At 39.3% G+C, this 13,664-nt stretch overlaps 1 protein-coding gene and 1 long non-coding RNA gene across 2 annotated transcripts; both read right to left on the bottom strand.

The window, feature by feature from the left end:
• Positions 1 to 977: 977 nt before the first annotated feature.
• Positions 978 to 2,067, bottom strand: LOC135943963 (uncharacterized). The gene is made up of 2 exons (XR_010575252.1): positions 1,972 to 2,067; positions 978 to 1,569 (listed from the first exon to the last, which is right to left on the bottom strand). It is a non-coding gene; the product is annotated as an uncharacterized LOC135943963 (long non-coding RNA).
• Positions 2,068 to 5,833: 3,766 nt separating this feature from the next.
• LOC135943889 (uncharacterized) lies at positions 5,834 to 11,972 on the bottom strand. Its single transcript, XM_065490556.1, has 12 exons — positions 11,550 to 11,972; positions 11,328 to 11,436; positions 11,063 to 11,179; positions 10,878 to 10,968; positions 10,620 to 10,825; positions 10,382 to 10,563; positions 10,132 to 10,267; positions 9,845 to 10,067; positions 9,475 to 9,731; positions 9,206 to 9,423; positions 9,063 to 9,144; positions 5,834 to 9,001 (listed from the first exon to the last, which is right to left on the bottom strand). Exons 1-12 carry the CDS (start codon positions 11,970 to 11,972, stop codon positions 6,297 to 6,299), a joined length of 4,749 nt encoding a protein of 1,582 aa, XP_065346628.1. The 3' UTR covers positions 5,834 to 6,296.
• Between the last annotated feature and the right edge of the window lie 1,692 nt (positions 11,973 to 13,664).

Raw genomic sequence — 13,664 nt, 5'->3', positions numbered from 1 at the left:
GCCGCGTCCTCCGAGACGTCGGTGTCGAGCGGCCACAAGTCGCACCCTTGGCGCAAGGGCCAGGTTGCTACAGCCACACTGACGACTCCACCTTCAGGTATAATCATCCAAAGTCACTTACCTTCCAACCTTAAAGTTGCGAGGTCTTCAACCTGATTTCAGCGGTAAAAACCTGTTTTTTAAAAATTGTTTTAAGAATTTCCTTTTATTTTTAAAAATTAACTTTAAAAAAGTGAGCCTAAATATACCCTGAGTCAGGGTAGGATGTTGTTATCGGCATCTATGTCCTCACCTGGTTTGAGGGTGGTTTCGATTTTAATTTTGGACTCGTGTTGCAGTGTCTTGGCGTCGAAGCGGGCGTCGGGCCGCTTCTCCGACTCGCAGCTGAAAGCCGAGTGCCGCCTCTCCTCTCACCTCGACAGGACACCACCTTCCAAACCAACGTCCGGCCATTGTCTCTGAGTTCGCTACCCCCTCCCCTACTTAAATTAAATTTTGTACTGTCAAAAATCTCGAATTTTCTTTATTTTATCAACCCGGCCAACCCGCTATTCTTTTAATTAATAATAATCAAACATCTCGGCTGCGCTGCTGCAACACTCCCTCTCGCGGCTGCTTCAGTTTTGGGATTTTTTTAAGAATTTTTAGAACTTGGAATAAAATTTGAGAATCCTAGCACACAAACTGAAAAGGTTTAGCAGGCGGAGGAATCGTTTCGGCACATCAGTTGGCGAATAAAGCGAATTAGTCTTTCTTTTCCGCGGCAAAGGTGCAGCCGCAACCTACACATTCGCCTGAGATTTGGCATTTTTTATAATCAAGATTTATTTTAAAAATTTAAATTTGACCTATTTAATTTTAAATTGCCTTAAATCTTAGAAATTGGCACGGCAGTTTTATTTTGAAAGAGACTCAAAGAGGAAAATTAAATTCAGTTACCTCTAACTTTAAAATGTTTATTTTTTATTAATTTAAAATTATGCGATGTTCCCATTGAAAGAGTCGATGGTAATTAATGAAGCCTTTATCTAAATTCTTTAATACACGTGTATTTATTTGTATTGATCAATTTAACAACCGGATTTTCAGCTGTAATTTGTGATTTCCTTCCTTGAAACATGACAAACTTGCATTTTTAACTGGAAAATTATCTAAAATTTAATTACGCGTGCGATTAAAATATTACAAACACAGATTATAAAAATAATTTTAAGAAATAGCCAAAAAATTTATATACTGACGACCTTTGACAGGTTACCGCATCCTGAGATCGATTCTAGTGAAACTTTTCGCGATTTGTTCAACGCCGCCGACCATTTTCACACTACGCCAACGTTTTCGCCATTGTTCAACATCCGCTCAGGGTTTTTTCAACATAATTCAAAAGAAGCGAAGCAAAAACGCGTGCGGCGCGAATGTCTCGCCAAGGCGGCCGCCGGACCGGAGGTGTGTCTGTCTGAGGACGTGTCGAGCCGGATCGGAGGGCCCAAAGGCTGCTTCCTGCTTCTGCCGATCAGGGTCAACCCTCGACAGGTCAGCGAGCTCCTCACGCAACAGCTAATCACGTGTCTGCAAATAAATAAAAATTTTAAAGGTTGATATTTTTGAATTTTCTTTCCAAATTGCGCTATTTTGGAAAATTTAAAACCTTAAAAATCCAGTTCTCGGTTATTTAGAAAGATGTAAATTATTTTTGCAAAATAAAAACACCCTGGGATGAAACTCATAAGGTTTCCAACCCGTCAGGTTGTTGTGAAAAATTGTATTCACAGTTGAATATTGTGAAAAATTAATTTTTTTGCCTTCACTCGAACCAAATGTGTTTTTAAACCTTTATCAAAGGGTCTGTGAGGAAAACTAAGGTCTTAAATATTTTAGAATGGTTAAAATGCACCCTGATATCAGGTTATTAAACCAACTAGATTTAAATACTAATTTAAAAATTGCCAAAAATGAAATTTTATTATTTACCTAAAATTATTGTCACCTGAACACGGCCGCCTCTCCGACGTCGATAACCTGGTGCTGAGGCTGGACGTCGGTCGACCCTGTCAGCGCCACTTGCAATTTTAACGTCTCCTCGCCAGCCGAATTTTTCACCCAGCACAAATATTTTCCGCGATCCTCCAGACGAACCTAAAAGTGAATTTGTATTATTTTTAAAAATTAAATGGAAATTCAGGGTCAGGGTAAAACGCACCTTTGAGATTCTTAAAAGACTTGGCGCCACCAGGGAGAGTCGCTGACCTACGGCCACCGGCAGGAATTGCTCGCGGTCCTCAGGGTACCACCTGAAAAGTAAAAAAGTAATTATTTTAAGGAAAAATTAAATGCCCTGAGAAAAAAATAGATGGATAGAGTATTTGTTGGCAGGTGGCAAGGCCCAAGAGTCGTGTGTGAAGTGTTTCCGAAGCCGAATTTTGCCAAATTTCTAGTTCTAATAATAATTATTAACTGCTAAAAATTGACCAATTTCACGGGAACTTTTCAGCTGCGATCGTCACTCGGCTTAATTTGTTGCAGCCTCAATTCGGCGATTTTCACCTGGACGTTGTTGGCCCTTGACCAGCCTCAGCACCAGGTCGTTGATGTCGGAAAGGCGGCCGTCTTCAGGGGAGAAAATTTTTATTTAAATAAGAAAAAATTAAACAATTTTAAAATGTTGGTTTAAAATAATATTAACCTGATATCAGGGTGCATTTTAACCTTTCTACGACATTTTAGACCTCTAATTATCTACGGGCCTCATTTGAAAGGGTTCAAAATTTAGTAACGCTGGTTTTTTTCATGTGGAGGTGGCGGAAAAATTATTTTTCACAAATTTATACTGAATTAAATTTTTGTTAACAACCTAGGTGACAGATCTGAAATCTTTTGGGTTTAATCTCAGGGTGTTTTTGTCCAGCAAAACAAATTTTAAACTTTCTAAGTATTCAAAAAACCGGAATTAAAAGGCAAATTGGAAAGAAAATAAAAAATTGGCCCTGAAAAAAATATTTATTTGCGCGAGGAGGTCGCTAACCTGACGAGGGTTGACCCTGATTGGCAGAAAAGCAGGAGGTAAAGCAAGGTGCAGAGCAAAGGACAACCTGGGCACCGATTCGGAGGCGACTCCTCAACGTCCTCCGAGGCGTCGGTCTCGAGCGGCCGCAAACCGTACCCTTCGCGCGAGCACAAGCCAAAGGGCCAGGTCGCCGCCAAGCACCAGGTGCGCACCTCCAGCGACTACAAGCTAACAATTCCCCGATTTGACATCAGGGTAAAGACCCTGAGTTTGTAAATTGTTCAGAATTTTATATCGATTCTTTTTTTAAAAAATATTCCTTAAAATGCTCCGGCTAGGCTGTTTTTAAACATTTCGTTTGTAGTTGGTTTCGATTTAAATTTTGGACTCGTGTTGCACTGTTGTGCCGTGGAAGCGAGCGTCGGCGTGCAAGCGGGTGCAGATGTTGGCGTTCGGCCGCTCCTCCGACTCGCGCCACGAGCTGAGAGCCGAGCGAGGCCGAGTGCCGCCTCGCCTCACCAAATTGTGAAAAAAATATTTCTCGCATCCACATGGACCAAATTAGTGTTTTTGAATCCTTGTCAAAGGGTCTGTGAGAAAAATAAAGGTCTTAAATTTTGTGAAATGGTTAAACTGCGGACCCTGATATCAGGTTAAAATAATTTTAAACTAACTAGATAATTCAATTTAATTAAAACATTAATTTTAAAACTTCCAAAAAAATATCCCTTTTTATTTTTAATTATTTAGATAAAAATCATAAAAATATTGTCACCTGAACGCGGCCGCCGTTCCGACGTCAACGACCTGATGCTGGGGCTGGACGTGGGCCGTCAGCGCCACCTGAACCGTCTCCTCGCCAGCACAAATACTTTCCACGGTCCTCCAGTCGAACCTGAATTTTATTTTTAAAAATTAAAGGTGGAAATTCAGGGACAGGGTAGAAACACACCTTTGAGATTTTTAAAAGACCTGGCGCCAGCATGGAGAGTCGCGGACCAACAGCCACTGGCAGCAATTGCTCGCGGAACTCAGGGTAGCACCTGGAAAGCTGAAAAGTAACTATTTTAATGAAAAATTAAATGCCCTGAGAAATAGGATCATAAAATAGATGGATAGAGAATTTGTTGCCAGGTGTAAAGACCTACCAATAAGAATCGTGTGTGAAGTTTAGAGGCGGAATCAAAATCCACAAAAATTGAGCCGCTTTATCAAATGAATTTATTTGTTGCCTCACTTCCTTTTTCCTTTCAAACGCAACGTTTTAAGTCTAAAAACCGAAAGCTGAACTTTTCTGCGGTTACGTCTGCGCCGATAATCGATTTGCAAAGGCAGCACACGCCGTATGCTTCCTGCTGCCCGTCTTATCAGCCCAGCATTTTTGTAAGTTTGTTGACACGAAAAGTTGAACAAATTCTTATGTTAATAACTCAATACAAAATGAAGAAACCTCGTCTTTTTAGAAAAGCAACTCATTGCCTGTTAAAGTGTTTGTTAAACCCTTTTTTCACCGTGCTGCATGTCACAGCTGGTGAAATAAATATTTCTGCTGCAACCAAACTATTTTTCTACTGTTGAAAAATAAATAGCAGCCGGATAAAATCACGAATAAAATTTTATTAAAGGTCCAGATTGATGCATCAATGTGGCTCGAGATGAAATGTGCGATTCGGAGGTGGAGCAGGAGATGGTGTCGTTCCGGCGCCGTTGCAACTCCGCCTCGTCGTCGTCCGAGACGTTGTTGTCGAGCGGCCGCTAGTCGTACCCTTTGCCCAAGCGCCAGGTGCGCACCAGCAGCCACACTGACGAGACAACCTTCAGGTATCCTAATTAAAATTCACTTCTATCCTAGAAGCTGACAACTCCCTGATCTGACATCAGGATACATACCCTGAGTTTTTAAATTGTTCAGATTTTTTTTAATATTACTTCAAATGACTCAACCTTAAGTCAGAGAGGGAAGTTTTTAAGGCCCACCCACGCTTCTCCGACTCGCACCACGAGCTGAAAGCTGAGCGAGGCCGAGATTTGAGGTTTTTATTGTCAATTCTAACTAATATTGCGAGTGGGATTAGGATTTAAAGCGGAAATTACTAACCTTTCACTTGTCCTGGGATCGATCTTTTCTCTTCTCAGCGGAGGAGACGCACTTTGCAGGATGACCAGAGCTTGAATCTCATCAACGCTGGACCAGCGAGTGTTGACAACCCTTTTCTTTTCATTTATTTTAGGCTCAAAATGAGATAGAGCAATCCATTTTTGCTTTAATTTTTACCACGAAATGAGCAATTTTTATTCAGTCAGAGTTTCGGTTGAGTTTATAATTACTGGCTTATTTTTGCTCTCAAAATCGGACGGTAAAAATTATAATTATTGTGATTTGCCGGTAATCATGGATTTCAGCACTTTCGTGTTTTGAAATTCAAGCAAAACTCGGCTCAGAAGGGGTGGAATAAATATATGATTAAATATACTTTCTATTTTATTTTACTAAATATTGCATTCAATTTACAGTAACGCGCTGATCGACTGCATTCTGTAACTACGTGTTATTGCCTGTGGCCAACAATAAAGAAAATAAATCTTGGTTTGTTCGAAAATTCTGTGACTGTCTAAATTAAAACCACTTTTAAAATTCTTGACAAAGAATCGATGAAATCAATTTAAAGAAAGCTTAAAGGGAAACATCATTTTTTTCATTCTTAATCAGCCAAGCTAGAATTATATAAATAGGCTCTTGCACGAAAGGGTCAAATTTGAAAATTCAAAGCAATCTTGCTCACTAAAACATTGTAAAACATGGTACGCTAAAAGCTAAAAGTCGAATCATTCTTTTAAGATGATATTTTATTTAAAAACATCCCAGCAGTACATTAAATTACATTAGTCTAAAATATATACATTTTTTAAAATAAATTTCAACCTAAAAATTGGATAAAAGCAACTAAAATAATTAAAAAATTTAACATTTAGTGATTAATTGTTCATTTCTTAATGCTTTGCATACAATAAAATTAATCCATCACCTATTCAATGGTACAAATATGGATTTTTGATTAATTTTAACGATTGAAAAAGTGTATTTGTGTATACACAGTAAGTTTGCAAAAATTTGAGCTCATTCAGATAAAATTGCAGATTTTAAGTTAATAAAGTCTCGATCAACTTACAAATAATGTGTGTCTCGTGTTATTTCTCTGCACTCTTTTTTTCACGGACAAAATAAACAACGGCGTTTCCGATCACCTCAAAATGCGTCAAAAGAGCCATTTTCGTTTAGTCATTTAATGATTCAAGGTTTGATTTTCATTTGGCGTAATACCTCGGTGCATTCTTTGTCATTCGTAATCATTTCATTTACTTCGGCTTTATGATCGAGCAGTATTTGAACCACTTCTTTCGCTGGATTATGCTTGGCCGCGAGAAATAGTGCAGTCTCTCCATTATCATTTTCTGCATTTATCTCGGCGCCTTTATTAACCAGCTGGTGAACTACTTCTGGAACTGGATTATATCTAGCGGCCAAATGCAGTGCGGTCCATTTTTTATTGTCTTCTGCATTGACTTTGGCATCTTTCTCAAGCAAAATTTTCAATATATCTGGGTTTTTGTTCCACTCAGCAGATAAGTGAAGGGCCGTCGATCCTTCTTGATCTTGTAAATTAACGTCAGCGCCGTTTTCGAGCAGCTCTTGCACCATTTCTGGAACTGGGTTAAATTTTTCGACCAAACAATAATGCAGAGCGGTCCGTTTTCCATTGTCTTGTGCGTTTACTTTGGCACCTTTTTGAAGCATATTTTTCAATATATCTGGGTTTTTGTTCCACCTAGCAGCTAGGTGAAGAGTTGTGAATCCTTCTTGATCTTGTAAATCAACGTCGGCGCCGTTTTTGAGCAGCTCTAGGACCACTTCTGGGCTAAATTTTTCGACCAAACAATAATGCAGAGCGGTCCGTTTTCCATTGTCTTGTGCGTTTACGTTGACACCTTTTTGAAGCAATATTTTTACTATTTCTAGGTCAATTCTCCACTCAGCAACTCGATGAAGAACTGTTGCTCCATCATCATCTTTTAAATTGACGTTGGAACCCCTATCAAGAAGTGCTCGCACCAATTCTAATTTATTTGACTTGACGACATGGTACAAAATTGATTCTTCCAATAGCTCATTTTTGTTCAGTTTAACACCGGCCAATATAAGCTCTAGTGCTACTTTCCATTTTTTTGTTTTACACGCCAGAAGAAGCGGTGTGTCCTTCAACCTGGTTTCAGCATTTTTGTCGACTTCAGTTTTTCTCAAGAGCCAAATAGCCACTTCCTCGCTGCATTTTTCGTCAGCAATCGCAAGGTGTAGACTGCTTTCTCCATTGTTAGTGGCATCGGTCGCCAGCTTGCTGTTCTTTTCGTGCACCATCTTGACCATTTCAAGGTGCCGCAAAGCGAAGTGCAAAGCATTTTTTCCATCTTCGTCTCTTAACGAGATATCTGGTTTGAGCAACTCGAACATTTGACTCAAATTCTCACGACATATTTGCTTGACTAATTGCAAAGGGTTGCTTGATTTAGCCCAATCAACAAAAGGCTGTGCGTAGGTTGCGTCCTTCCCCTTCTCCGTAGAAAAGAAAAGGTCAACAAACTTCCTGCACTGCACCAGTTCATCGTTAAACAAGGGCACTTCTTCAGGTCCTGGATTTTTCAAATCGTATAAAAATTTTTGTGCGGTAAGAAATTCTGCAAACGTTTGGTGAGTGAAATTGACTGTGTCATTGCCATATGTCACAACTCCAAAAGCGTTCATCTTTTCCAATTCTTCCTTTGTAACACTGCCATATTCGATTTTCACTCCTCTTACAAAACGCGAAGCCACCAATTGAATGACCTTCAGTGATTTTTCAATCGTCTCATCTCCAACATCTTTGCCTCCATTTTCTCTCTTCAAGCAAATTTCTACTTTGCGCCGAACCATTTTGTCAAAGATATCGTACAAGTTTTTATCATCGCTGTACTCGGCCAACAATTTGAGATATAGTGGGTTTCCCAGAATGTCTTGACCTTCGAATCTGTTCCTCAATTGTTCAGTTTCTGGCCGATTCTTTTGGCAAACGGTTTCCAGAAACTCGATTTGCTTTGCTTCATCAAGGGGTTCGATCTCAACTATCGTCGAGTTTTTTATCTTTCCTTGAATGTGGTGCACTTCGTGGGGCCTGGTCCCGACAAAGATATGCACTCTTGCATTTTGTAACGCAATTAAAATTTGGATGAGTTTTTGTCTGAAATCTGGACACACTTCGTCAAAGCCGTCGAGGAAAACAATGAGTTCTCTCTTCACAATCCAGTTCTTGATATCATCATGAGAAATGCAGGTTGTGTTTGCGAGAAATTCGATTTCATCCACTTTCACTGCAGGCATGTCAAGTATTAACCGATAATATTTTTTTAAAGGTATTTGAAGTATTTGAAACCCTCCATAAAATTTGGTGAGTTGGTGTGCCATTTCTTCGAGAACGGTCGATTTGCCTCCTCCAGCAACAGAATTAATTAACCAAACAATGCTCTCTTGAGCTAAATTTCTCGCTGGAGAGATAGCTTCCAAGTTTCCGACGGGTTTTGAGTTTATGGAAGGTTCAATATCGCTCGAAAATGGAAGATTATCCAGACAAATCATTATTTCAATCGATTTTTTGTTTTCTTCAAACAATCGCATGGCCTTTTTTAATAAAGTATCAAAATCGATCTTTTCCTCAATAAGAGATTCCGTTGACTTCACAAAACTAACTATCATCTGGTCACGGTGGATTTTTGTCATTTTTAGTTTGAAATCGGGTTTGACAAATGTTCTTGGCCAATTAGGAAATTTGATGAGATACTGCAAAGTAGAATTGAGAAGAACTGCATCCTCTCTGTTGCACTCACGAGTTAATAGAAGAGGCTCCAGAAGTTCTTGTAGGCTTCTCTGACCGATTTTTCCAAGGAGTTCAATCAAATTCTCCAATGCATCTGTGAAAGATGTTTTAAATATGGGCACCTTTTTAATAAAACACGTTTTAACTGAACTTACCTTTATATTTTAGAATCAATACTAGCCAGCCACTGTGGTTTGTTGCAGAGACTTGTAATTCTCTCATGTCAACAGCAGATATCTAAATTAAAAGGTACGTATTAATGTCATTTATCTTTTGCATCAGTTAGAGTAGAGCTTACACTGTCAGTCTGTCGAGCTTCTACGTCAGCAACGAACATAATTTTTGGCTTCCCAATCAATTTATCGTTATCAGGGCCAACCAAACTGTGTAGGATGTCCGTAATTGGAATATCTTGACCCTCTTGCACGCGCACGCAAACCTCTTGCTGTTCGTTTTCACACACAGGGCCAAATATGCAGGTCATAATGCAGCCCACGTCTGGTTCCAACTTGGACACTACAACCACAATTTTACCAAATCTGAGTCATTCATTGTGTTAATACCAACCCATCTTCGCATAAGAAGCGATAGATTGACCGCTAAGTGTCCAGTTAGTAACTATGAAGTCTAGGTTTTGAAGAACTTTTGTCATTTCCTGTACTTTTTGGCTTTGGACCACGGATAAAATGAAGCCTTTACGACCCCTGATATCTCGGCCTTCATCTGATTTCCAAGAGAAATATGGAGAAAGTCGTTCATTTGAGACTTTTCTCGTGTCACCAAGCCCATCAATGTCTGAAATTGTGTTTGCTTGGATTGTCGCCCTGAAAAAAATTTGGTTGATTGAAATTTGTACAGTTTGCTACACTCTTTGGATTTATGTTGAGTCAACTAGGATTGCTTTTATCGACTTTATCTATTTTTTAATGTAACTCACTTTGAAATTATGAATTTTTTGTCCTGTTGAAACATTTTGAGCTCTGGTGTCTGTCCAAGAGGAGTGTTTTTTTCAAAGTTTATTAATATGAGCGACGCTTGATGCATGCGATTCTGTACAATAGTGAAGAATTTCAATAAAGGCTCATCATCAGCGTTGTTCAGACACACGCAGATATTTCGGACAAACCATGAACCATTTTTATCAGTGTTTGCCAATGTTGCTGTAACAGATGTTAAAAATGTGTTAATTTTATGAACAAGCAGACGCTGCCGTTAAAAAATTACTCTCAACTGTCGAATAGAACAAGACAAAGTTGTGCATTCCTGGGCGATGGGTGATTCTGCATGAATTCAAGTTTTCATATTTTTCTTTTGATTTTTTTAAGTCAAACTTAGAGTCATCCAATAACCCACGGCATGGCTGAAACATGAAACATGTTATATATTTTTATATGGTCCTATAAAATACCATTCTCGCAATATATTCCTAGGATCATGCATGTTTACAAATTGTGTGCTCGGATCTAGATCTTACCCCAAAATTCACGACTTTTAAACATTTGTCGAATCTCTTTAGCTTCTGTAATGAATCAAAGACCTCATCTGTTGTGAAACATTCGTATTCATCATTGTTCCTTTTAATGTGGTCTGTCCATATTATTCCGTTTTGAGTGCCATGAGAGAGAATGAAAAGTACGAAAACAGAAGGCACGTCATCTGAACCAAAATTGGGGTCATAAGTTCATATTAATATTGATTCGAAAGTGATATACCTTGTGAGTTGAAAAACCGCAAAAGCTTTTGTTCGTCGCCGAGAAGTTGAAGCAAAGTCTTTTTGTCCGGTGACTGAAAGTTACGGAAATTGCAGTTCCGGTTTTCCCCGAAGAAAGTCTTGAGGTATTCTACGTCACATGCGTCTCCATTTCGGATCTCTTTAGGATCATTTTTGAACTCGTAGTGAATGACCAAGACACAAACACTTGAAAGAGCGACATTAGTTTCAAATTAAATCTAAACTCAAGGATAATTACTTGTCTGCGTTTTGTCTGATGACACGTCCATCTATTGCAGATTCAAAAAATCCTAAATTCGCTTTCCCGTCAGGTCGAATGTGTGTATCACCTGTAGTATATGAACAACTGTCATACCAAGTAAAATGCCAGATGGGAATCTTTGTGAACTTTGCAGCAAACACGTAGCATGGAGAAATACGTACGTCTGTCGTCATTCTCCGAGTCAACGTGCGATTCTATCGGTTCTTCCGTTTCAATCTCTGTGTCCTCTGGTGGCATAGAGAAAGGAGTTGCTCCTGTAGGTCGTTTGTGTGCATCACCTGGAATATATGAAATGATATGAAACTGTCGAAACTCTAGGACTAATAATGCTGGACGTAAATCTTTGTAGTATACACGCATCAAAGAGAAATACCTCATTTTAAAGTTAGATTTATGCAATTTGAAAATGACAAAATAATTGCACACCTTCTAGAGATGTTGCAGAGGTTGACTCCTCCAAGCTTTTTGAGGCAGTTGGGTTATCTTTATTACTCGTTTGCTGATTGGATTCGCTACTCCTGAATTGCTCGTTCTTCTAAAACATTTTTGTAGAGTATATTTATTTTTAATCCTTGTCTGAGGTTTTTGGCTCTAGACGTCTAGATCAAATCAAAACCTATGGTCTCTTCATAAATTCTCTTGTCTTACCTGCTGCTGCTCGTCGTGCTGTTGACTTACTGAAGCGTTAGAAACATCCAATCGTCGGCATTTATTTGGAACTTTGATGTTGCAGGATTGAACGAACTGTTGCAGTTCTTGGACAGAGAGAGCTGTGGCAAGAACGAGACATTCTTTGTGCTCTGCCTCGGTCAGCAAGTGCTCGAAATCTTTGTCATTTTTGTGGCTTTGGTCCAGGAAAGACGCATCGTCAGGGTCTACATCCAAAGATTCATGCCATGCTGATTGGAACACAGCTCCCCAGAATTCTTGTCCAAGAGTGTCCCAAGCAAATCCTGGATTCGAATGTCTTGCATTTGGTCTTGGTTTCAAAAACTCTGACGGTACAATGAAGTAATTTATTTTTGTCTTCACGTCCAAACAGTAAGCGAAATAATTTGGATCTATTTCCATCTTACTGGGATGACTACAACGTCGTTTTCACAAGCTGTTATTATTCCATTTCATTAAGATATCTGTAATCAAAGAAAGTGACAAAAAGAGAGTATCAATAAAAATTCTCTTACATACTTTATAAATTTCAAAAACACGCGATTAACGATATAACGATGTATTGTTAATAGTGCAATGTGAAATTAGCACAGACATTTAAATTATGAAAATGATATACATATTTATTCATTATTGTTTTACCAAATCTTTAACGGGTAATTGAGAGTCAGATAGCCTCCAACACTTTAAGTGTGACACACATCCCGTGGTTAAGGCTGTTATCTCTGCGAGTCGTCTCGTTCTCGTGCACACTCAAAAATGTTTAGCATACTTTTGAACAGGATGGATTTGAGTTTCGTCATTTTGTGTATCACTCGGCCAACGGCATCAGCATAAACGCGCCGCGTGTGTTCTCATCTACGCCCGCGTTCGCTCCGCCACCTGCATTTGCATTCAGCGCGACCAACGACCAACTCCTCGCTTAATTTCATCATCTTCTCATTCAACACAAATCCCGCAGCGGAATCGCTTCCTAATCCTCTCCCTGCGTCTAACACCGATTTTTAAATCCTAAAATCTATCACCTGTTAAAAAGCATTCATCAAATAGATAGAGAACCTGCTAACGAAGTGGCTGAGAAGCGGAATCAGTCCATTTTGCTCCACAAATTGAGCCGCGAATCAAATGCCTGTTTGCTGGGCCTCTCTTTCAAACGCGACGCAGCAACATCTAAATGTTAGACTTTCCTGCGGTGATGTCATTGGCCCTATTTTTATACAAGGCCAGCACGCGCCACTTTTCTTTATCTGCCTAGCAATTTTGTAAGTCGGACTATCCCGGAAATGATTACAATTTTAGCAGGGAAATAAAAATGAGAATGGGAGACTTTTGAAAAAAGTCTATATTCAGTATGTTCATCGGTGATTAAATAAATTATTGGCCACAATGGATTTTCAAATTGTAATTTCAGATATAAAATTCTTATTTAATAACTCTACGCTTTCAAATAGCTTCTCGGGAAATAAATTTGGACCGAAATTTTGTTTCAATTGCAAGAATACACTTGAATATCTTTTAAACAGTTGTTTTGGCGATTTCCGGCTGTTCGTAATTACAAATAATTTCGGCAAGGAGATAAAAGTGCAGGAACACTTACAAAAACTGCTGATTTTGAGTGAGAAATGTGTAGCGCATCCGTCTTTTCTTCAGCTTTGGCTCTCGATCCCTCTCGACTTAAGAACGCCTGCCTCCTTTTTTCTCTCGCTCTCTATGAAGAGTGACACTTTTTATCGCTGCCTATGCCTCGCATTTATCCATCGAGTGGCAAACAGGCTGCGCGTGTGTGTGTCGGAGGCAACCGCAGCTTGCTTCCCTCTCTCGGCGCCGCGACTTAATAAAACACACAAACGCCGGATCGTGCAATCGCAGCCCAACACGCGACCTCTCATTTCCACAAATCAACTCATCCGCTCAACTTAATAAAATTCGAAAATTTGCCAGGCTTATTTTGGCTAGAACTCCAATTTAAAAAACATTTTTATCCATCCCCCAGTCCCCGTCAGTTCCTTTACTTTTTTTTAATTATTCCTTTGTGACGTCCAAGACGACCTCTTTAAAAGATCTTCATCTAGTGTCCTGTTTAACCCTTTATGG

Source organism: Cloeon dipterum, chromosome 4 (assembly GCF_949628265.1).
Source record: "Cloeon dipterum chromosome 4, ieCloDipt1.1, whole genome shotgun sequence".
Taxonomy (NCBI): domain Eukaryota; kingdom Metazoa; phylum Arthropoda; class Insecta; order Ephemeroptera; family Baetidae; genus Cloeon; species Cloeon dipterum.
Note: the sequence above shows the minus strand (reverse complement) of the source record. Positions and strands in the feature narration are given on the sequence as shown.

What these genes read in the sequence shown, in the direction of transcription:
- LOC135943889 (XM_065490556.1), bottom strand. Translation starts at nt 11,972, where the DNA reads ATGGAAATAGATCCAAATTATTTCGCTTACTGTTTGGACGTGAAGACA. An exon ending in CTCTGCAACATCTCTAGAAG is followed by an intron (nt 11,180 to 11,327) that starts GTGTGCAATTAT and finishes CATATATTCCAG; the next exon opens with GTGATGCACACAAACGACCT. An exon ending in AAAAAATTCATAATTTCAAA is followed by an intron (nt 9,732 to 9,844) that starts GTGAGTTACATT and finishes AATTTTTTTCAG; the next exon opens with GGCGACAATCCAAGCAAACA.